The 25,116-nt window shown below is 34.7% G+C and overlaps 3 protein-coding genes across 5 annotated transcripts; 2 read left to right on the top strand and 1 right to left on the bottom strand.

The window, feature by feature from the left end:
• The first annotated feature begins 286 nt into the window (after positions 1-286).
• On the top strand, positions 287-9,407 carry LOC125827769 (pentatricopeptide repeat-containing protein At1g76280). Its single transcript, XM_049507094.1, has 14 exons — positions 287-473; positions 562-622; positions 776-833; positions 1,098-1,276; positions 1,587-1,694; positions 2,088-2,270; positions 3,376-3,834; positions 4,034-4,129; positions 4,231-4,404; positions 4,947-5,174; positions 6,614-6,757; positions 6,849-7,037; positions 7,625-7,744; positions 8,455-9,407. Exons 1-14 carry the CDS (start codon positions 460-462, stop codon positions 8,857-8,859), a joined length of 2,418 nt encoding a protein of 805 aa, XP_049363051.1. The 5' UTR covers positions 287-459; the 3' UTR covers positions 8,860-9,407.
• Positions 9,408-9,640: 233 nt separating this feature from the next.
• LOC125827770 (uncharacterized) lies at positions 9,641-13,561 on the bottom strand. The gene is made up of 7 exons (XM_049507095.1): positions 13,236-13,561; positions 13,009-13,098; positions 12,676-12,756; positions 12,420-12,551; positions 11,066-11,284; positions 10,657-10,749; positions 9,641-10,133 (listed from the first exon to the last, which is right to left on the bottom strand). The coding sequence occupies exons 1-7, from the start codon at positions 13,440-13,442 to the stop codon at positions 9,972-9,974; spliced, it is 984 nt and encodes a 327-aa protein (XP_049363052.1). The 5' UTR covers positions 13,443-13,561; the 3' UTR covers positions 9,641-9,971.
• A 2,698-nt stretch (positions 13,562-16,259) lies between these two features.
• Positions 16,260-23,622, top strand: LOC125827753 (WD repeat-containing protein DWA2). 3 transcript variants are annotated; one of them, XM_049507076.1, is made up of 14 exons: positions 16,260-16,415; positions 16,501-16,584; positions 16,658-16,790; positions 17,344-17,455; positions 18,453-18,552; positions 19,278-19,405; positions 20,115-20,184; positions 21,178-21,266; positions 21,480-21,525; positions 22,037-22,110; positions 22,242-22,312; positions 22,386-22,444; positions 23,013-23,070; positions 23,156-23,622. In XM_049507076.1, the coding sequence occupies exons 1-13, from the start codon at positions 16,371-16,373 to the stop codon at positions 23,052-23,054; spliced, it is 1,053 nt and encodes a 350-aa protein (XP_049363033.1). In that variant the 5' UTR covers positions 16,260-16,370; the 3' UTR covers positions 23,055-23,070; positions 23,156-23,622. The 3 variants fall into 3 exon arrangements, with proteins under 3 accessions (XP_049363033.1, XP_049363034.1, XP_049363035.1); XM_049507077.1 differs by having other exon boundaries at positions 23,283-23,520; XM_049507078.1 differs by lacking the exons at positions 22,037-22,110; positions 22,242-22,312; positions 22,386-22,444; positions 23,013-23,070; positions 23,156-23,622 and adding an exon at positions 21,806-21,925 and having other exon boundaries at positions 21,480-21,592.
• Positions 23,623-25,116: the final 1,494 nt, after the last annotated feature.

The following is a 25,116-nucleotide window of genomic DNA, read 5'->3' on the forward strand; positions in this document are numbered from 1 at the left end:
AGTATTTTATCTTGCATTCGTGCTTCAATAACCTTCTTTTTTTTTTTTTAGTAGGAGATCTATCGTAAACAACCTCTTTACCTATAAAAGTCTTTGCTTACATTCTACGAGATCTCTCGGAACACCACTCCTGAGATTACAAAAATACACTTTGATTCCTTGACAGCAAGGTATTAGAAAGGTTAAGTGGGCCGAAGCCCAATAGTGTGAGCACAGAATGAAAAGCCCATTACTAGTATTAACCGGGGTAGAAACCAGCTTCTTCTCCGACTCTCAGAGAAAGCAAAAAACCAGAGTCGCCGGAAACACTGTCCTCGCCGGCGGGCCTAGCTGTACTCGCAGTGGTCAGACTGGGTAGAATTTCCGGACTAGCCGTTCTGGAAAATATCTTCGTGCTGCTAATAGTATGAACTCTTCGAACCGAAAATTTTAAGTTATTTCACAGGAAGCATTGAGAAGATGCCTAAACTTATGTAAGTACATTTCCTACATTATGTGAAACTCACTTAATTGATTGCACGTCTCTCGGATACATCACTTTTTTATATGTATTCTTACCAGATCGAAGGTTCGTGCCAGTTTGATAGTTCAGAGATTTTCAAAATTAACTGCTATTCGAAATGTAAGTAATGTCTTCCTGAGAAGGAAAATTATGGCATAAAATTGAATTTTTTTTTTCGTTAAAGTTGATTTTTTTGCTTGAAAGTTTGTTTTGCTACAGTTTGTTGAATTAGATGAAGCACGGAATTCTGTTTAATAGAGTTTTACTTTGTAGGGAGGAAAGGAAGTTGGAGACTACATCCAAGCTATGAGAACTTTTACTACCTCAAATGGTATGAATCATCAACTTGTTAATATTTGTGTATGTGAATATCCATATTTATTTGGTACACGGGATTGGTGTATCTATGTAGACATGCAAAGAGGATATGTTTAGGAATCACTATATTAGCTTGCATAACTAGTCTGCGAACTAAACTGTCCCTTAGTACTGTAAGTTGTTTTTGTTATTAGGTGTTGTACTTAAATGTTAATTTGGTTAGGTCAAATAGGAAATGAATATTGAGGAGGAAAGAGTTAATCTTTTGGTTGTTTAGGGCATGTCGGGGAGCTGGTTTCAAGATCAGGGCAAAAACAAATTGTTGATGCACTTGTCTTGGGAGAGAGAGGAAGAGCTGTTAGTCTCCTGTATGAGTTTAGTCTTGGAAACAACAAATTGAGCGCTGATGATTTTGCTTCTATACTGCAAAGTTGTGCAAGACTGCCTGATCCATTAGTAAGTATTCAAACAGAAGTCCATTTTCTTTCTTTTCATATGACATGTAACTTTGTGCCAGAGAAAAGTTCTATGATGATCACATATTGCAAATTAATTGCCATTGATTGTGAAATGGTCAATCAACTATACCATATGTGCTACGTTAGATACCCAAAGAGTCATTGGCACATTCAGTGCCAACTAGTCTCTTACATTTACTAAGAACAAATGAGCAGACTTTCTGAAATGCCATTATTTCATGTATTTTTGTCTCCACTGAATAATAACTTGAAGTTTGGCGTTTCTTCTTCTTTTTTCCCGGATGTAGTTTGTGATGGAGACTTGGAAGATCATGGAGGAGAAGGAAATCAACATTAGTGACAAGTGCTATTCTCTTGCCGTTCGAGCACTCTGTAAAGGGGGTTACTTAAAGGAGGTACCGGAATCCTGGTTTGATTTCCAGATTAGTATAGAGTGGCAGCTAGAAGAACTTATAGAATAACTGTTAAATTTCAAGTCTCAATGATATTCTTTTTACTTGCCAGAAAGATGAATGTTCATGAGTTGCCAAACCTTTGATTGGACAACTAACATCTAAGTGCTTGATGTTAATACTAAAACAAGAGGATATTGTTATTTGTTGCAAGGTATAGTTGACTTATCACATGGTTGGTTAGGTGTCTTCTTGTTGATTTTTTTGGAAGTCCAAAACACATCCTGTCGAATGATTAACTACCCATTGTACTACTTGCATCATTATTGAGAAACTATAATTGTCTTTTCCTTGTCGTCTGTCATTTAATGTTTTTCTTTCTTTATTTTTATTCAGGCGCTCAGTTTGATGAGTATCATGGGAGAAAACACAAATTGTTATTCTATGTTGCCTATTTATAACAACTTCCTAGCTGCTTGTTATGAAACACAAACAGTAGATTATGCTAATGAATGTATGGATTTGATGGAGCATCAGATGGTGGGAAAGAATGAGATAACATATGCTCAGCTTCTCAAGGTGTGTCTAGAGATCTTTCAACAGAAATCTTATCATCTTGTAGTTAAAGGTTAAATGCTTAATTTTTTCTTCAGTTGTCCCTCTTATTATATTCCCAAGATAGAAAATAGTGTGCAGGATGTTAAACTAAACTGCATTTTGTTGTTATGTTTTTGGTGTAATCAATTATACTCAAATGACACTGCCTCTATAGTTGATGTTTTAGACTCATTATAGTAATAGAGTAGGAGTGTCTAGAGTGCATTTGTATATAAGGTTTGAGTACAACCCATGTACTCTTGTGATATAATACATCGTTACCATTTTCAAAAAAAAATTATATTCCCAAGAACATTTTTTGGTGATTTCATGCTAATTCTGGTGATAGCACTGATCATCATTCTGGTGATTTGCTGCTTCTTTTCTACCTATAACACCTAAAAACCATAGAACTTTAGGCAACAAATTTTGTTTATATTAACCAGTCCCTGTTAAAGAAATCTATTAATCCAATTCTCCACCTATGTAGTCACAGGTAGATCAACAATCCATGCTGTGATGTAAAACCAAGTATTCACGGTTAGTTAAAAGGTGGCACTTCCAGTAGGTTTCATTCCTCCAAGTGATTTTCTGATGTCTAACAGAAATATAATGTGATAGCTGGTTGTGAAGCTTGAAATTACATGATATGCAGCATAGTTGCTTCTTGTTTAGCATTGGTTGGTTAACTTAAAACCTTCTCCTGCAATAATTGTTTGGATAATATTACTTTACTTTCTGGTATATTGCCTTCACTAATTCTTAGGATCTTTTTTCTGTTAAATGTTATATCTTGTTCTTGAGAAGTGCTTTGGAGACCATTTTTCCATTGTCTTAACAAAAAGTGAAATGAGAACTTGTGCAATTAGACTTTTCCTCCACCAGGGGATAAGGCAAATAAACTATTTACCTCCTTTAATCAGCTCCCCCCGCTTCATTCCTAACCAAATTAGCTAGTACGCACCATTCAATCAATTATTTCTGTTTCATTTTGTGCTAAATATGTTTTCAAATGTTGAATATTGTTCTGAAGACAGTAGTTTAATGGTTTGTCCGGCTAAATGCTGTTCTAAGCTCATTGTTTCAGCTTGCAGTTTTGCAGCAAAACCTGTCTGCTGTCCATGAAATCTGGAAGGAATGTAGTAAATTTTACAGTCTCAGTCCTCTCTCTCTGAGGAAGTTTATATGGTCCTTCACGGAGCTGAGAGATCTGAATTCAGCCCACACAGCCTTACAGCACATGGTGAGATTGGCTTTTAGGGAAAACTCTTACATTAGTAGAACTGCTGAGGGAAGGTTTTGTGATTTAAGATTGGATATTCCAGCACCTTCCTCTGGCAATTGGAGTTCCATCGATGTATCTCTTGACACCGTGAGCAGCAATATTGATATGGAAAGACAAAGCCTTGGCAGTATGGAAACCAACACAGCAAGAAAAACATTAAGTGCATCTGTTATGAAGCTTTTGAGGTGGTCCTTCAATGATGTTATGCATGCTTGTGCACAAGTTCAAAATTGTGATTTGGCTGAACAGTTGATGTTACAGGTATTACTACAATATCCAGTTGTTATGATGTCTCCATCTGGTTAATGTTAGAAATTTTATACAGGATCGGAAGGACATCCTTAGATCCATATGGCTAGCACATATCATTGTTTAACACAAAAATATGCCAATAGCAATTGTCTGAATTTCATAAGGGAATTTCCTGTCTGTTTTTCACTAAGCTATCTCTTTTCTTTAGATGCAAACTCTTGGTTTGCAACCATCAGGGAGTACATACGATGGCTTCATTAGGGCAATTGCTACCACAAGAGGCTTTAGTGATGGAGTGGAAGTGGTAATATATTCTTAGTTTCTTGGGACCTTTTTTTCTTCCAAGAGTAGTACTTGCTTTTGGATTTCTCACTTTCACATTATGTAATTTGTCTAATTTTGCAGCTAAAGGTTATGCAAGAGAAAAATATTAAGCCTCACGATTCAACTCTTGCTGTTTTAGCAGTCATGTGCAGCAGAGAGTTGGAACTCAATCTGGCAGAGGCTTTTTTGGATGAGATGTCCAAAATCCATAATCCTCGTCCTTATAATGCTTTCCTTGAAGCATGTGATGTTCTGGTAAGACGGTACATAATTATTTTGAAGGAAACAATATAATTGAAAACATGTGATCATCACTGGTCCCATACTTAGATCAGTACAATAAGAATTGGCGAGGGTTTGACTGTCAGTTATGTAGGTTCCTGGATGGTTCAATAAGCCAATCAGCTCGTCCAAACTTTCATTTTTCTTGCAAGTCAAAACTATCCTTCTAAGCATTTCTTGCTTCTTTAGATCTTGATATTACCGCCATATATCTTGCTCTCTCATGAGTAATGTTGTAAGGAATATGAGATTTTTGAGCTAGCTCTCATCAAAAGAGTTTTACGGGTCAAGCTAAAAAGTTGCAACTACCCTCCGACTTAATCATTTTAGGATTCAATTATGGAGAACATCCTCTTGTTGTAACTAGGCCAAGATATATTGCTTTATGATCATTTAACTTCTGCAATATTCAGCATCGTTGTTTTTGCAGCGTCTCTCAATAGAATTGCACATCTTGTCAATTGTATTAGACTGATGTGTCCAGTTTGTGATTCTTGTACAAATTAATATTGTAGGATCGGCCTGAACGAGCAGTCCAGATATTGGCTAAGATGAAAAGGTTGAATCTTCAGCCAAATATCAGGACATATGAGTTGCTATTCTCACTGTTTGGTAATGTGAATGCACCTTATGAAGAGGGCAACATGCTGTCACAAGTGGATGTTGCTAAAAGGATAAATACTATAGAAATGGACATGATGAAGAATGGCATTCAGCACAGTCATTTGTCCTTGAGGAATGTGGTAATGACTTCTCAACTAAGACAAATTTAGAGATCGATTTATTTGACTACTATTTTACTTCCTAAGCTAAGTAGAGATGATGATCAACCCAATATCTGCACCACTAATTGAATGTGTGATGTCTTTAGAAAGATGGTCATTTAAGAATCTTTTAGTTAACTTTGATGGTGAAATATTTACAGTGATTAAAAGAGATACTAACGAATGTATCATTTTTAGTGATGGTGCATAAATTTACGTATTCATCCTACCTTTGTGATTCCCAAGTTCATAAACAGGCTGCAACTTGACATTGCCTTTATTAACATGAGTACACTAGCAGATATTCTCTGTATGTATTAAAATGATCCACAGCATACTTGTGAACTTCACACCTTATGACTTAAAGTCTTCCTTGTATATCAAACAAGTTGTTTCATGGTTAACCTGTCTGGAAGTGTTGAATGTTGTAAGTAGTTTCATGACTTGTCTGTCTGGAGGTGTTGAATGTTGTAAGTCGTTTCTTGGTTCATCTGTCTGGAATGTTGTAGTCTTTCTTATGCATGCTTCATGACTCTTATTGGTGGAGGCTATCTATTGAGGAAGCAATGAGAGAAAAATGAACTTCTGCCTCCATCATGAACCAGGTTTTGGATGTATATTTCCTTACAGATAGCATATTGGACAGGAGCAACTACTCCTGGTTGCTGTTATGTACACCCTTTGAATTGTCATAGCAAAATAACTTGCAAGGAAAGATACACTTTGGGTCTCTTTGCTAAAACAAATGTTGTCTGATGACTAAATTTAGTATGGTCTGAGTCACCGAAGTTTAAATATTGGAGATGTAATAGTTTATTCAAGCTAATGTCTACTATGCTAATAGCTTTTTATTTTTATATTTTTATGGCATTGTCAAATATTGTACATGTTTGTGTTTAAATATCTTTTCGATATGGTAAGCCTCACCCTCCTCCAAATCCATCTACACAGGAGACTAAAAGTGTTTTTTTCACACTTTGCTCTCTTGGTGACTAGAAACCCCTCAACCTCATGGTTAAGATGGAAGACCCTTACCACTAGGCTATCCGACTTTCCACCATTTAGATATTAGTTAATCATTTATTGAAACATGTGATGTAACATCTTAATATTTCACCATTTTCAGATTCAGTAATAAGTAAATGTCTTCTCACTTAAGATTTGTAAAGCATTTTAAGTGCCACTTGATGTTTGAAGTAGTTTCTCTTTCCCTTATCAACACATCTAATGTCTGAAATTCAGTTTAAATCCTGAAGTGTTTTATCAATCAGCTCCTTAGGTTGCAATTCTTTTTTCTTCTACTGCAGATTCTCTACAATTTTCTGCCCCAATATTTAAGAGGCCTTAAGGGCCAGTTATAATATCGATGCAATGCTTCAGTATAATATCCACATCTTTTACTCTTCTTTATTTTCCAGTTGAAAGCGCTTGGAACAGAAGGGATGGTAAAGGAGCTGATTCAATATTTACGTGCTGCAGAGAATCGGTTTTCTCGTTATGACACTTATATGATAACACCTGTCTATAATACAGTTTTACACTCCCTTGTTGAGGCTAAAGAGGTAATCAACCTAGGGTTCTACTATATAAGATCCATTTCATAGTTATATTGGTTATATTGTCTGCTGACTGAGTCTATTTTTTTCTTTTCAGAGTCAAATGGCAACACAGATATTCAAATCAATGGTGTCTTCTGGAGTTTCACCTGATGCTGCAACGTATAATATCATGATTGATGGCTGTAGCATTGTTGGATGTTTCAGATCTGCACTTGCCCTGATCTCTATGATGTTCCGCAGTGGTTTCAATCCTCAAGCAGTGACTTTAACTGGCCTGTTAAAGGTATTAGTTTAGCCTTGTTTAGCTATTCTCACTAATCTGTGGAAGCTGGATCATTAAAAAAATAAAAAGTTAACTTGCACAAACTTAAGCCTAACCATGCCTTCTTTATTTGGTTAAAAGGGCTTTTCATGAAGTTCACAGTATGTGTTCTCTATCACCTATTCTGCTAACTTTTAACCATTTAGAAACTTTGCCAAGAAAATCAGTCAAATGATTTACTAAACCTTGAAACCCAAAATCACCATAACTAGTTGTTCTACAACAGTTTGGTTTGGATGATACTTCATTGATCTTGAAGGGGCTTTCTTTGGATAAAAATATTGGCCATTGGTTGGGACAGAATGCCTTGCCACAACTATCACTTATATTGCCTTTAGTGGTACTGTGGATTTTAACTGTTGGTGAATAAAAAGTGTTGTCTTTCTTCAGGTGAATGTACTACAAGAACTGATAGATAGCTTATCCTAATTTCATGGAAGTGTGGTTATTGTTCACCAATTTATTCCCCCCTCCTCCTCTATGACTATATAGATATGCAAATGTTACCCACAGATGTTCCAACTGAAACTGAGTTCATTTCTGCTTAGATATTGTTGAGATCTGAGGACTTTGATGGAGCATTAGAATTGTTGAATCAAGGAATTTCAGAAGGGATCCAGCTTGATGTACTTCTATATAACACCATTTTTCAAGTGGCAGCTGAGAAGGTAATTAACAAATAATTCAACCATCAAGGTATTGTAACATTATTAACAAAATTTTGCTAGAACAAAAAATGCAACGGAATAACTATGAGCTAAACTGTGGAGAAGACAAAAGAATTGACATATTTCCTAGTCAAAATTCTCAAAATGGAAGTCGATGTTTGCCGACTTTAGAATGGGAAAAACTGCTTAAAACTCTCTAAGTTCATGATTAAATTAGCAAAAAGACCCTTGGCTTTTGTTTGCATTTGCTTCCCTTTTTGCTGATAATTTCTGTTAGATTTCTTCCAGAAGAGTGCCGGACACTTTCTAAGAAATGTTAATCATAGATGGCAATGGGAAGGAGGGTTCTGGGTTGGGGGTGGGGGGAGGGGGAGAAGAAACTTGCTTGACGGTTAGCGGGAGTGGAAAAGAATGTTAGGTTTACTGGAAATCCTCATAGAGGAGTTAGGTTAAACTTTTATAGAGTTGGCAGTGGGGAACCTGAAGTACTAAATGATACAAAAGCCCACTTTACCCTGTTATGCAGTTTCAACCGTAGGGTACTAGAAAAGTGGACAACTTCTTGAATAACCCAAAGAGGAAAAAAGGAGAATTCTGTGAACCTATCAACTTCTCAAGTTAAATGAAAAAGTACAGCTGTATTCATTACCTTTTAGTGCTTGAAGAAATCAGTACTCTTTCTAACTAGGTCATGAAATTGTTTTTTCCAGGGAAGAATAGATGTCATCGAGCTCATTGTGGAGCATATGCACCTCCAAGGAGTTCTGCCAGACCCATCAACTTGCAGTCATGTTTTCGCTGCATATGTAGACCATGGATTCTATAACACTGCTATGGAAGCTTTGCAAGTTTTGAGTGTGCGAATGATTGCTGGGGTTGACAAAGATACAGATGAAAAACGAACTGAACTTGAAAATCTAGTTCTTGGTGAAGACTCGGAAGATGAGCCCCAGATTCTTGAGACTTTTAAAGACTCAAAAGAATATCTTACTGTTGCCTTACTGCAACTAAGATGGTGTGCCATACTTGGATATCCAGTATATTGGTCACCTTCGGACAGTCAATGGGCTAGGAGACTTTCAAGTAATCTTGCTTCAACAAACGGTCTTCTATGAAGGTTTCATGGTTCCACATAGGTGAGCTCTTTTGATCTCGCAAATCACCTGGTATGTCAATTCTCAGTTCTGATACGCTAACTCGTGATATATTAATGATCGGAATGGGTTAATGAGGAAGGATATGGTCCTCATTTCAATACCAGGTGTGTCATAGGTAGTCAAGTCAGAATCTTCCCAAGTATGAAATCCTGGCAATTTTGCCTTGCTGATTGTACAGCAATAGCAGCTAAAGGTTTCAGCAGAAAAAAGAGTGAGAAAATTCTGATTGCAAAATAATGTTGTTTTAGTAGGATCTGACTGATCCATTCATTTTGTTGTACCAACAGGTAGTGTACATTATTGTTGAACAGCCAATAATACCTCATTGTAGTTGCTTGCCAAAATATGATAGTCTTTTTATGCCAAAATGTTTGCTACTCTGTAGCATTAATTATTTGTCAGTTGGCACATTTGCTCATATGAATTAGTTACTCAAAGAAGATACAAGGGTGTAATTCAAAGTGTGCGAACAACATACTCAATGTAATTCCATAAGTGGGATCTAATGAAAGTAGTGTGCACGCAAACCTTACTCCTACTAGGTAGAGACTCTTGTCTAAAATATCCTTCATAATTGATTTAAATGTCTCCTACAGTTGACACTTTACTGAAGTTGTTCGATTTCAACTCCAAATACTCTCGTTTTGTATTTCAAACTTCCACAAGAAAAAGGTCTAAACGCCTTGATCACAAGTTGAAAACTAAATCAAATCTGAAATGTGAAATGATATTGGAGATCTAAGCCACAAAATTTCTCTTTCCCATAAACAGAGAGGTACATTTAAGAGGGCAAGGAATTAAATTAACTCACATAAGTTACATTGTGCATCAATTTATAGTACAGTTCCTTTGTATGAGCGTTTTAATGATGCTCCCAATCCGAGAATAATAGGGGGAGCGGGGCTGGGAGTGAGTGAAGAAAATGCACTAAAACCAATTTCCACTGTTGTCCTCCCAGATAGTCGTACAAACTTGATAAAATTTTACCATTGACCATGTAAAGCTCATGAAAAATGTATGTTGCTTCAACTTTTTTATGCTTGCTCTAGTAAGACACTTTCCAGAGGTGCCTAAATATTTTCACCAGGAGGCAGCTCAGCCAGCTTTGGAGAAGTGCCTAGCACCCGTTCCATATCAAAGCGAACTTCAATATTCCGTATGCTATAACCAACCACCATGAGCCAATAAAGCAGTTTGGCAAGTTCTGGGGCACTTGTCTCTGTTACACTAGTCTGCATTCCATATGAAAGAAAAAGATGAGCATACAACAAACTGTTATTTCTACATTTGCACATACTTAGGTTTTGCAGGCTTTGCTATCTAATTATTAGACACGTAATTAATACGTTTGTCTTATTTCACAAAGCTTTAAAGAGAATCTTTGTTAATTAGGTTTTGACACTTCTTTGTAGGATCCCATGATTTATAAGTCTCACTAGTTGATAACTAATCTGCTTTGGTCAAAATAGGCACTAGGAGAGAGAAGTTTTGAACACACCCTTCATAATAGAAGATCTGAGGACACACAAGTTAATCATATTGATTGAAGTGAAAACTAAATATTTTTGTTTGATAAGGGTGATATTTCAACATCCTTTACATGTACACAAGCCATGCGTGCCTGAAAGATTTTAGAATCTTAGCAGAAATGAATCATGACATGACCAGTGTAACTGATATTTCTTTTATAAAAGTGAAAGAAGCAGTATCACAAATACATACACCATTTAATAAGTTCCTATAAAAATGTTATACCTTCATTTGACTAGGATCTGAAACAGCTAAGAGACGCTTAATGAAAGAATTCATGGCGAGCACTACATCTTCTCCAGCTGTACTGGTTAGCTCCTGCAAAATCTCAGTTTAGAATAAAAATGAATAACCTTCTCCATTAAGAATTAACAATTTATATAAATAAATAAGCACACACTCAATTACTAGGTTGTATCTTGTCTGTCCATGCAGTAAAAGATTTGTGAAATAGGTATTCCTTGTCTATAGTAGTCATGTAAAATCAGAATAACCAATACAAAAAGAAATACCATTTAAGCAATAACTACTTACGCTAAAGCATCGTGGAATTTACAAATACCCTCCCACCTACATTAAATCATCCTAGAATGTTCAAATACCCTCCCCCAATTCAAGTAGCAAGCATGCTGACCTTGATATTTTGAGGCTCAAGAGTCTTTAGATATTCCAACAGCTCATTATAACCATTACCAGATTTCCTTTCCATTTGACGATTCAATTCCTCCACTTCTGCTTCAAGTAACTCGATATACTTCAACGCGTCTATTTTTTCAGGACCTGTAACATTATTCCACCTTATGACTTCTCCGGTCACCTTTTTCTGGGTACCAGATGCATAATCTGGTGAATCCTGAACAGTCAAAAGAGTGATAGTTACTCGTCAGAAATATTAACTTTGTGAGAACAGGGATTCAAGTAGAAGTTCTAACAATGGCAGAATGAGCTTCACATATCAAGCAAAGGGTACGTATCTTCAGATGAACCAAAACTAAAAAGAGGGGAAGAAAAGACAGCAGTATTATTGTCTTCTTAAAAAAAGGGATTTGTGCAATGGATACTTGAAGAAAAACATGATAGCAATTGTAAGAAGTCATGAATGTAAAATCACCAATAAGACCAAGATCTCATTGAAAACAAGTCGATACTATGATATAATAATGCCCAGGAACTATAGCTTCAACAGCATTTGTTTTAAGCAACTCTGCAAGTAGCAACCACTCTCTGAAGGATTTAAAGGTCCCCAAAATAAGGTGAAAGACTGAAAGGGAAGCCTGGTTAAAGGACATGAGAAGAGTAGAAGTTGGTTCTAAAACATATTCAATACCCAAAAAGTTATTTCTTGACTTGATTGGTTTGAATTTAGAACAAAATAAAAAAGGAATAAGGATTGTAACACTCTATCTTCCATCAGCATAAAGGAAAAAAAGAGATAAATACAATAAATAAGCAAAACATAGATGCAGGGACAAGCTGAAAGCCTCGTATGAATAGGTTTGAAAGCGAAAAAGCTAATAACCTTTTCCCTGTAATTCAGTCACAATTCTATTAGTGAAATTGTGATCTTTAAACTCAAAAGAATTTGCTTTTCCAAAACTTTTATGGAAAAGAAAGAGAGAAACCAGGAATAGTTTTATGAACAGATTGATATCATTTACCCTTCCATCTCTTGCATTAGACACAGCAAGTTGCCTACCTAAAATAAGACAATGGATGATCTGTAGAGAGAAATGTCTTTAAACATTCATTTGCCTGTTTTTGTCTTTTTACAATTTAGTGTTAAATGTCTTTTATCCTCCAATTGATGCTAAGAAGTTTCTACTCGATGAAAAGGCACGAGCAACTCCAAAACAACCAAGGCAGGCTGAAGATAACTATCTAAACTGAAAATGATATATTAATTGGCGTAAAAAAAGTAATTCATCTAGTCCCAGGAAATGACAACAAAATCAATTAGTAGGAAATAGCACACACTAGAGAGAACTTACCTTTTCGTCATGTGCTTCAGGAAGGGCAGCCTGTTCGAGACTTTGTTGCAATTCTAACCGAAATTGAGCATTCCTAAACATATATCCAGTCATCAACACACTATACATAAGCTGAGCAAGATTTTCAGCGACCTAAGTGAAAGTCAACATCACCCAAAATCATCATCAGCTCCAGAGATGACATATACGTCCTTAATCAAAGAATGTCTCATCTCATATATCACAGCTTGCAAGCATTGAGATCATAGCCACTTACCGTGGTTACAGTAATGGCAAAAAATTGTGGAGGTAATGTTCCAATCATATTTGTCACTGTTTGGCGCATTGCCTCAACTACCTAGCACAGATATAAATGATCAGGATATGCTTACATTAGTACCTTGAATTTCAAAGGAATTTCAAGTTGTCTAAGCTGTTTCAGTTACATGCACTAAGCAACAAAAAGAACAACTATGCTTCAATCCCAAATTAGTCAAGTTCCTCTATAACCATTCCGCTCTATTTGCGCCAATTGTGTCTGCTTTATCAAGCAAAAAAATACCCAAAAAAACACAAACTTCTTCGAAGTACGAAACTTGATTGCTAATACCTGTTGTGGTGCTTTTTTCACAAACAACTCCATGAATTCCGGTTGTACATTTTGCACATAATCCAGTAGAATTTCCCTTCTGCTTTTGTGCTGCAATAACATTTACTAAAATTGAAATCTTTCTACCTGCTCTCCAGTACTTTGTCACAATATTGAACTAACATTTCAAAATTTTATATTAACGGTAGATGAAGTACAACAATACAAACACTGAAAAAACTGAGTACCATAGAGCCATTTGGAGGTTTGGTATCATTTTCGTTGTTATTTTGCGGTGAATCCATAGATTGAGCTCTCAAAGTGAATTTTTGTTTGCGAAATGTTTTCTTCTGAAAGCTAATCAGAGAACAAAGCCGTCGACTTCCGGCAGATGACGAAGACGAAGAACCATAAGACTGTAACAGAAACGTTGGTTTCAACGTCAGCGAGGACATTATCAATTGTTTCTTTTGGATTATTTTACGTGAATTTTGTTTCTCTTCCTCGCTAAAACCCTATTATCTCCATTAACGATAACACACGAAAAGCTTATTGGAAGGAGAAATGAATGGAAGCGTCACTGTGAGTCAGTGAGTGATGATTCTGGGCCTTTCGGGTCCTCCAGGTAGTCTTCTGAGTTATACTGGGCCCAACAATCAGATCCACTAGAAATGTGAGACTTTGGGCTTTTTATCCATTCTGGAAAAAAAATTCAAGAGCTGGTCCAATAAGTCGTTTGGTACGCAGGATGAGATAAATATGAGATAATAATTCCATCATTTTAGTATAAATGATGGGATATAATAATCTCGGGATTATCTAATACCTCAAATAAAATATCAGGATTATTGTCATTGTCCCGTGTACCAAACGACTCTTCTTTAAGGGGTTGTTTAGTACACGGTATGAAATAAGCAAGGATATCGAAACTTTTGGGATTTGAGATTATTTTATCTTATCTTTGATATGAATAACTTATTCACAAAAAAAATAGAATTCATAGAGTATCTTAGAATTATTATTTTTATCTTACCAACTAAACGATCCTTAAGAATGTGTTTGTTAGGAAGGAAAATGTTTTCATAAAAAATAAAAAAAGTTTATCCACATTCAAAGCTTGAAATGCAATTTCTAGCCAAAATCTCTCTTTGTAGTAGGGGTGTGCATTCGGTTTTTCGGTTTGGATTTTTCGATTTTTGGTTTGTAAAAGTGTAACCCAATCCGATCCAAAATAAATTTGGTTTGGTTTGGTTTTCCTTTATTCAATTCGGTTTTTATCGGTTTGGTTATTCGGTTATGTCAATAATAAATAACATAACCAAAGTAATAATATTGATTCTCTTAAATATACTTTATAATATAAATCATAAGTAAAACTTAAAACATAATACTTATAATTATACCGATTATAGATGTTCAAATATAAAATATAAATGTAATCATGATGAAAGGCAATAACCAAAAAGGGACAAAAGTGGTTAACTTCAACTGAATTCTAAACCTAAAGTATATATATATACACACACATACATATAATTAGTTTTTTTTTAGATCCAAAATCAAACCAAAAAGACCAAACAAAGTAATTTATTAATCCAAAATCAATCCCAAAAACCAAAAAACCAATCCAAATAAAAAATCGGTTTGATTTAGTTTGGTTATTCGGTTTAATCCGAATAGTGCACACCCCTACTTTGTAGTGTCTCTTAATTTGTTTGGCCAAATTTCTTGAATGGTACTATATATTTGATTGTTTGTTTGTATGGAATTAAGGTATTTTAGCTATAGAAAAATAATTTTTGAGTAGAAAAGAAACAATTTTTTTTTGTTTCTTTCAGCTTTGAATAGAAAACTAGGTGAAATATTAGAGAAAATGACATAAATAGTCCCTTAACTATATGAGTAGGTCTAAAATGGTCCCTTAACTATATGCTTAACGGATTTAGTCCTTTAACTATTAAAAAACTTAACAGTTTTAGTCCCTTAACTATACACTTACCGGCTTTAGTACTTTAACTGTTCAAAAACTTAACAACTTTAGTCCCTTAACTATACACTTACCAGTTTTAGTCTCTTAACTATTAACTTATCAATTTTAGTCTTTTAAGTATTCAAAAACTTGTTAGGTTTGGTCTTTGTCCATTTTTTAAAATACAAATAACTTAGATTTATATTAATCGAAATCTTCGTGAAATTAAATCTTTAACCCATTTTTTAAGTTGTTTCTCTATCCTCGTCATTTTTTCTTCAAACTACTCTTATGAAAAGAACAATAACATCACCGATTAAAAATAAAATTAATGAGGAAAAAAGATATCAGCCTTAATTTTATTCAATGGAGGATAAAATTAAGCACTTAAATATGCTAATCAGTGCAGATTTTTTTTAGTTTACTCAAATTTCTTTACGTAAAATAAAATGAATAGAATAATAAAATTTATGTATCTAAAAAAATAAAAAAATTGCAAATCTACCATTTTATAAATTTCAATTTATGAAAAATTAAAAAAAATTCTGTTCAATGAAGTCATTGGAGTACAACCTTTGGATTTAACGCGTAATAATTTTTTTTTCTTTTTATAATAAAGTTTAACATATTCAAGTCATTAGTAGCAATAATATGCTTCATTTTATTCTCTGTTGAATAACATTATGACTTCTATTTTCTTTTCTCATGAATTTTAATTTAAATCGTTGAGGTTAAGGTTATTCGTATAATGTTAATTTGAAGAAAAAGTAGCAGAGAGAGAGAAACAACAGAAAAAATTGTTAAAAGATTTATTTTTTCAAGGCATGAATTTCGTTAATATAAACATAAGTTATTTGTATTAGAAATTTTTTTGGACAAAGACCAAACTTGATAAACTTTTGAATACTTAAAGAACTAAAATCGGTAAGTTTATAGTTAAGGGATTAAAATCGGTAAGTATATAGTTAAGAGACCAAAATTGATAAATTTTTGAATTGCTAAAGAACTAAATTTGTTAAGTATATAGTTAAGGAACCATTTTAGACCTACTCATGTAGTTAAGGGAATATTTATGTCATTTTCATTGAAATTCTAGAAGAGTATATTTGGAGAGAGGAAATGAGTAAACATATAATTAATTCAATCTTTTTTATAAAATAAATATAAACTTAAAAGTAAATCTATATTTTTTTTTAAAAGAAAAAAGAGTTGACATAAATTCGAAAAAACAGGGATGTGAAGCAATAGGAAATGGAAATTAAACAAATAGAAATAAAAATAAAAATCTAAACATTTCCAAAAACACACAAGTATTATGTGAAGTTGCCGCGAGTGTATTAGAGCTGCAGTTGAAAAGTTCCAAAATATCAACAACACTTTAAGATCTGCAATAAGCTCTCTACGCTGCGATTCAATGCAAGGAGGATCAAATGGAATCGGTTATGGCCTCAAATATCAGGTTAATCTCAAACTTTTTCCACAATTTTCATATTTTTTCGCATAAACCCTAAATATTGACTGATTTAACACGTTTTTCTGTTCAGGCACGATGCATTGCCGATGTGAAGGCTGATACGGATCACACCAGTTTCCTCACCGGAACTCTCAGCCTCAAAGAAGAAAATGAGGTACTCAATTAGCTTCATTTCCGTAATTTTTCGTAATTTATCGTGAATTTCCTAGTAATGCGGCATTTTACAGGTACATTTGATCCGGATTTCTTCAGCTGGTACTGAATTGCTCTGCGAAGGTCTTTTTTCTCATCCTAATGAGATCTGGGACCTTGCGTCGTGCCCCTTCGATCAACGGATTTTCTCTACTGTTTTTTCTTCCGGTAAGTTTATGGTTTATTTGACTAATGAGTCTTCTTAGTTTGCTGTCTCATTTTTGTAGGATTGGAGTGAGTTGATCCGAATGCACATAGTTTGTTGTTTCTTCTGTTGAATTCTTAGATGTGTTGGATTATAGGTGGAATTTAGTATCTGCACATGACAGAGTGATAGTTCTCTTTGAGCTTGATCATGAGGAAATTCTATTTTCATTGTTTTAGAAGTTAATGTTGTCGATAGTGTGGAATGGATACAAAGGATTCATATAGTCGAACTGCTCATGGTTCTGGTGTTTTGATATTTTTGATAGAACTAGTATTTCATTGGTGTTTCAAGAATAATTTAGTTCTTTTGATTTTATAGTGTTCTTTTAATCAGATCATAAGTTCAATTTATGATCTTCACTTATCTATTTAAGCAAAATCACAAGGAAGTTAAAGGCATTTTAATTGCCTTTCGTGAAGTTCATGAGAAGTTAGAACGGTAGTGCGGTTGGTATTGCTGATTTGATGTTTATGATGGAACTAGGTTCTATGATGATGCTCTATTTATTTGTAGGTGAAACATATGGGGCAGCAATATGGCAGATCCCTGAGTTGTATGGCCAGTCGAATTCTCCACAACTAGAGAGGATTGCATCTCTTGATGCTCATAATTCGAAGATAAAGTGGTTAGTCTTTTTTTATATGGTAAACTCAAACTGCTTACCATAGCCCCTGAGCTCAAAAGATTTACATGCTTGTAGTATAAAATAGATATTAATGCTTAGGAGAAGAAATACAGGATGCATTGTTGTGCAAAACTCTGCTTTTTTATTTTGGTCATCCTAAACTCTGCATGTTCATTTAATCATTCCAGTTGATGCTTACCTTGTAACTTCTAATGCTTAATATTGTAACATAGCCAACCAGCAGCAGATTCCCTTTTTGGAAAAAAGAAACTCCTATTATCATTTCCTTTGCTACTTAAGTACTCTTCTAATTCCCAATGCTACGTTAGCTCCTATGCTAAATATATTGATGATATGATCTTCAACTGTTACATTCATTGTTGATATTATTTCTAACACTACCCTTCGACAAAGCTAACCTAATTATCTCCGAAAATTGTGGAACGCCATGATTCAGGAGTGCTCCAAATATATTCAGAAAATGCAGTCCTTTGATTTTAGATGGGAAATCCTAATACTTCAAAGTCATAATTGTTTTCTGTGTTCCGTTTCATATTTATTCCCTTTGTTGTTTTGTTCTCCAAAATGAAGCAATTCAAAGGTTATTGGTCTCAAGTAGCGATTCTACTGTATCATCAAATTTTTGCATAATATTAAAGTACCTTGAGCTCTTTGAGATGGTGGTCAAGTAATTAAAATTCAATTGCTGTAGATTACTAACAAATTGGTTTTCTAATTCGTGCTTGTGAAGTAATTAAAATCCAATTGCTGTAGATTACTAACAAATTGGTTTTCTAATTCGTGCTTGTAATGCTTTAAGTAGTTAACATTTTATGATAATTCCCTTTTGGTTTATCACGCTTTAGACTTCAGAGGCTCATGCCTTTTGTTCTTAATTTTTCTATTAATTGGCGAGCCTGATGGAGTTACATATTAAATCGAAGAATTATCTATTTCATTTGCTTGGACACTAAAATATATTGCAAATGGTGGGCAGCACACTTTGGTGGCCAACAGGAAGGCATGACAAGTTGGTTAGCATTGATGAACAGAATCTTTTCCTCTGGAGCTTTGATACTTCAAAGAAGAATGCACAGGTATATTCCAGAATATGGCTATACTTAGCTCTGGCCTTATAAAATGACCAACTAAAATGCTTCATCTTGATTTTCTGTTAGTTTTCATCACTTCTGAGAAGTGCTGCTCGTGTTTGGTCTCCCAGTTCACATTTTTTTGACCCATACATGCTTTGTTGAGCAGTCATTTCTTTTATGCTACTGCAAGATGTATATCATTGTTTTGGAGAAGAAAAGGCACAGTACACAATACTATGGTTGTGCATGAATGTTTACCTTCTTATAGTTTGAAAGTGCTGTGAACTAAACTTAGGCATAGTAATACTCTTGTTAACGCATAAAGGGTAAAAGCTGATGAATCATTTGAAATGGCATAAATGATGGCTAAAGGTTCACCGGTGCTCCTCATGGTTAGAGGTTTTAAATACTGAACTGTTTGATTACTTAAAGTAGATTGCTTGAAATAAACTTGTAATTTGCATCCCATAGAGTGCTTCTGTTTCAGCTAAAACCTAGATTTTGCTGACTTGGAAATAATATTATCTTGATGATATTCTTTTGGTTAGCGTATCTTCACACTCTTGTTTGAAATACAAGGTAGTCTGCAGTTTACCTTAGGCTTCTATGTGTCTCATCTTCGGATACCACCCTTCTTTGCTGCCAAAGAACCTCAAGCATAGTTGTAAAAGTGTTGTTACTTCTGATTCGTGGGGCTAATTTTTATTCAGGTCTGCTGCAAAATTTAGGTACAATCACAAGAATCAGCAGGTGTGCTACATTCTTTAACTGGGGGCGCCTGGGATCCCCATGATTATAATGCTCTAGCACTAACAAGTGAATCATCAGTCCAACTTTGGGATCTACGGACAATGAAGTAAGTGAATATGGTAATTGATTCCCTATATTCTGTTTCATTGGTTTATGTTAGTCTTTGTTTACTTGTGAATAAAGTCAAGATTAATCATCCCAGAAAAAAAATGTAAGAGAGTACTTGGAACTTGGAAGGTAAATAGCTAGTGTGGCATGGGCAATTATGTCCCTTGTTCTGGTTCTATATAGTCTAACCCTAAAAAGAGAAGACTCATCGAAGTACAAAATATACTTCGAATTTTGAAATAGGAGGCAAAAGAGAATATTTTCATGTACCTACTCCCATCAATTTGAAAGAATCCAGTGTTATAAACTATAGATCCAAATCATAGTTTGTCATAGATTAAGAAAGAGACTGAATGGTTTCAAGTGCCTAAAGATAATGTAGTGCATGCTTATAACAAATAAGGGTAAAAGTTTGAGGCTCAATCTGGACATTGTGTCCCAGAACAGGTCTAGAAGTCCTTTCCTTCTAATTTCTGCACTCCTATACCCCTTTTACACCTGTACTGGATACTGATTCACTCAAGTCACATAGCTTTTTAGTTTGGGCACATACTAGCTCTGAAGTAGATTCTTGTATAATCATTCTCAGGATAGCATCTTCTGGTCTTTTGCTTGGTTTGAAATATTCTATAAAGATATTTTTGCTTTTGTCCATTAACTTGAATGATTAGTTTGCACAATTTACATCTTGGTTAATTCTACTGCAGGAAAACAAATTCAATCGATCATCCCCATGTCCGTAATTTGGATTACAATGTGAAGAGAGAGTATACACTTGTAAGTGCATAGCTTTGTGAAGTTATTAAGTTGCATTGATGATTGATCCCTTGATTTGTCGTCCATTTGCAAATGAAATAATCTGTTTGAGTAAGTGTCTATGAATCTGTGAGGTATATCTGCTTTTTGCCTGTATGCGTGCGTGTTAACATTACAATGTTAGGAGTTTGACACTCTAATGTGGACCCATCTTAGGAACCTTTTTGATTTTTTATACTAACATTTCAATTTCAATATGGAATGTGGAGAGGTACTCTTTTGTTACAAGAAGGAAAGGATAATTCTTTTTGTTCTTTAAAGCATAATGTCTTCAACTTTCTACTTTTTGTTTCCTCCTAGCAATCACTTTATGGAGACAGATTACATGAGATGAATGTCAAGACATGGAAAGTACTTCCTCTAAAGTGTATGGCTGTGGCCTTGTGTTTTTAATGGCTCTATTTCTCTTTTAGGCTTCTGGTTTTTGCTCAATGATTTGTTGTTTATTTCTGAAGAAGTTCCCATACTTGTGTTTTTAATATCTCCATCCACCTAAATAAAAGTATGTTACCCTTAACATGCACAATCAAATATGAAGATGATTATCCTCTGTGTCCTTTTAACTTTTTTCTGTCGATTAACAATGAGCCAGTTGACGAATTTCTCTGTCGTTTTTGGAATACTACTTTTAGTTTCTTTAAAGAGAAAATAAGAAGATACCAAGTAAGACATCAAAGTGAAATATGAATAGTTAGTTGAGCTTAATGGATCTTGTTTTGTCACCTCTGCATGCTTTTGGCTCTCCATTTTTTATAAGATTCAAAATAGGTACACACAGGAGAAAGTGGTACTATTAATTTTCTCTGTGTGAGGCATTGCTATCAGAACTTTACCATCTTAATTTTCAACTGTCTGATTAAAAGGTGTTCAGATTTATTTGGTCTTGGCTTCTTTTTCTTTCCCTTGGAGAAAGCAGACGTTCAGTGTCAGTGAAGATGTGCTTAAATTCTGCAGGTAACGGCTGAAGATGAATCTGGGATACATATATGGGATCTTAGAATGCTGAAGTTTCCAGTCCTTGATCTCCCTGGACACACTCACTGGTACTACTTTGTGGCAATAATGAAGCTGCTTGCCATCTCTTTAATTAGTTGAGTTTTTGATATAAGATTATTGTTTGGTCCTTCAATATGTGTTTCACTATGTTGCCTACAAATTAATGACTGCCAACCTTTTTTGTTAGGGTTTAGGATTAGAAGTTTTTTTCTGGATTACCATTTCCGTATTGAGTAAATGCAGTTGATGTATGTTTGCAGGACATGGACTGTCAAGTGCAATCCCGAATATGAAGACTTAATTCTGGTTCTTTCTCTTCATTTCCTGTATCTGTTTGTCTACCCTATGTATGTGGAAAGCATACTTGTGCACACACTGAGGGCCTGTTTGGATTGGCTTTTGGCTTATGACTTATAAGCCAAAAGCCATAAGTTAGGATTTCTTAACTTATGGCTTTTGGCTTATTTTTGTTATTTTGGCCTTAAAATAAGTGCTTATAAACACTTTTTAACTTTACCCAAACACTTCAAAACTGCTTAAAAGCTATTTTGGCTTAAAGCACCTAAAATAAGCCAATCCAAATAGGCACTCACTGAGCCACAATTTTCTATGCTGAATTTCCCCAGAAAATAAAAGCAGTCTATCTGATACTTTTACATATAGGATGTTTAGCTTCTTTTAGCTACATTTGCACTGAAAGCTCTTGTCAGCATGTGCCATGTCTTATCTACTATGCATATAGTTTTAGTATTAAAAACAAGTCGCGTGTCTACCTTGGTCATTGATATTTTAGTTGCTGAAACAAAATGTTTGGCAGAGTGCTGGAACTGATTCTGCGGTCAATCTGTGGCTGGCTTCTCCTCCTAGTAGTGACGAACCAACTTCAGAGAGGTCCTTTCCGTAAACCCTCCGCCCTTTCTCTGTAAAAAAGAAAAGGAAGAGAAGCCCAACAAAGAAAAAAAGAAGAAGCACTCGAAAAGTATCTTCTCTCACTGTATCTCATAAAGTTTGTTGATTTTCAGCTTTGACTCCCCTAATAAGCCAGTGGATCCATTGCTTAATTCATATAGTGACTATGAAGACAGTGTATATGGTAAGTACACACTTGCTGTTTCCTTGTCAGCTGAGTGTTTAAGCAACATTTGACTAGTCCATCTTGGTTCTAGGACTTGCTTGGAGCTGTCGAGAGCCATGGATATTTGCATCATTGTCATATGATGGAAGGGTAAGGCCTCTTATGGGTATTCGTCAGAAGAACCAAGAAAAAAATATACGTCTCTGGATATTAACCAGCAGATTTTGCAATCTTGAACTACTCTTGCTTTGGTTTGCATAAACAATAGGAGGTGTTGCTGCAAATGCTATTTTATTTTTTGGACAATAGGCAAATAGTAAATTTTGTGTGAGAAATTTAAATAATAATCTTTTGTTAATTTTGATAGCCATCTTTAGCTTGTTCAATCAATACATTTATTTAACATCATGGTTCTATTATTCTATATTTATAAGGAATATAAAGTGAAGTTATAATACATTCTCAATAAAAAAAAAGTGAAGTTATGATTTTCCTTCTGGTCGCATCTGCGTCTTTTCTTGTGTTGGAGTTCTGAGCCAATTTCAGGATAACATAGAAAATGTTCTTTGGCAATTTGCTTATTATTTCTAATACATGATGAATAGTCTAACAGAGTTGTCTTATTTTAAGTTGAGAACTGGCATTGTAGCTTCTGAGAATTGGCACCAAGTGTTATTTTGTTTTAATTTAACGTTTTTTCCTTCTTTTTTCGTAACAGGTGGTTGTAGAATCAACCAAGCCTCATCTTCCAAGAAAATAAATCAGTACAACCCAAAGTAAGTATGAACTCTTGATCCATCTTTTGAGCTCATTATCCCTTTGCCACACTACTCATCTCTTTTTATGTTTGTATCACTCCAGTATGTCCCCCTCCAAATCTGTATTCTTGAAATTGAACCATGTGTTAATGATGGAGTTAACGCTGCTGAGGTGGAATGTAGAATTTTGCAAGAGGTCTCTTTAATTTTATCTAGTATGACGTTTGCAGTTCATTTTCATGCGGAAGCTTCTAAGCCTGCAGCTTCACTCCAGATTGAATTTGCTTAAGCGTATGGCACATGGCCATTTACATTTTCCATTCACTATAGTTTGTGGTTGTTATATCTTTGCACGTTTAAGAGGGTCAGGAAAGAGTGATGTCACATCTTTGCATCTTTTAGATTCTCTCTCCCGTGGACATCCGACCAGGTACTCATTATGGGACCCACTCAACGTTATTCACTAAACTAGACTTACTATTCTGTGGCCAAGTGTTAATTATCACTTTTCCTTGAACACAGATAATCGGGTTCTTTTATTGTATTCGTTTATTTTTGCGAAAATATATTGTTCCTTAATAACACGATACCTTTGTGATTGCAGTTAGTTTTTCAGGCTGATTAGTTGATTTGAGTATGTATTTATTGATTTGATGTAAACTTAGAGTCTTATAGGTGTTTACCATTTAATTTGTGTTAGTGATGCGTATGATGATGCAAAAACAGGGAAGTGCCTTTGAAAATGCAGGGGGAAAGATGTGGCTATAAAAGTTTTCAACCTTAGATTTCCAATCTGTTACCCCCTTAATAGTTATTGAATTGACCCAAAGCTTATCCAAACATACAGGGATAGCATATCTACAACTTGTCAAAAGTAATTCGGTTTCCTAGTTCAACAGCAAAAGTCAGGGTCAGAAATCATTTTTAAAGTAGTCATCTTTTCACATGTACACGTGGAGCTGTTTTTCACCATGAAATGTGCAGTAGTCATGTGTGGATGATGTGGTGAGTCAGCTTTATCCATAGTGTTCAGATTTCAGCGTCAGCATGTACCTTGTTCCATGTCATCAGACACTTTACTCTCGACATGTGGTGAGCAGGGTAAGGTTCTACCAGTGATTCGTATGGTTTTAATTTATTTTCCTTTTCTTCAGCCTCATTAATTTTGTTGCACCAATTAGTAAATACTTTCTTCCCCTCAAAATTAATAGGCATTCTTTTTATGACAAAAGGCTAGAATAAAAGTGATAACAGAAGGAGTAGTAAGAAGTGAGGGTTGGAGTATGTACCATTTGAGATGTGAATATTATCATAGTAGGCTTTTATAAGCTCCAGTTGGGCGTAGATTTTGAAGTTGAAACTTGAAATTCGAGTTGGAGTGTGGGTGGAACTGAAATTTTTCAGACTAGTTTTTGGGGAACTTGAAAATATTTTAAAGATAAATTCTCAAAATTCATTGAATTTCATGATCAAATAGATATTTGAATTAAAATTTCAATATCTATGGTTAAACACTAGCTAAATAGATCCATTATTTTAATATCACAGTGAAACCAAACTCAAATCAGTTGTTTAATTAAAGAAGAATCAGGATGGGATTACCTTATACAAATTGTTGAGAAAACGTAGATGACTTGAATATACTTCATACATGCATGGTGCATCGATGTTCAAACCCACTTTGATTATTGCATTACCTCTGTGTTACTTCTCACCAGCACATGTGTATAATAACTTTGTCCCACTAGTGATGGATGGAGTTTTTTAACTACAAATTCAACTGAGCTTAGTACTTTTGATACATAACCCAAAAAATAATATTAGTTTTGAACTCAATCATAATTTCAAATATCCAATGAGTTCAATGCTAATTGAAGTTTAAATCATTGATTTGCTTTTGTTGTCTGCTAAAACTTAGGTGAAAAATGGATCACTCACCTACTTATATATTTATTTTGTCTTTACTAAAAAAATGTCTTAATCTATACATCTTATTTCATTGATCACTAAAATCACACCTTAATTACTGATAGTATGTTGCTTGATTAGTTTTGTTAAAGGAGA

This window comes from Solanum verrucosum, unplaced genomic scaffold (genome assembly GCF_900185275.1).
Source record: "Solanum verrucosum unplaced genomic scaffold, falcon-dt-bn FXZP01000064.1, whole genome shotgun sequence".
Taxonomy (NCBI): Eukaryota; Viridiplantae; Streptophyta; class Magnoliopsida; order Solanales; family Solanaceae; genus Solanum; species Solanum verrucosum.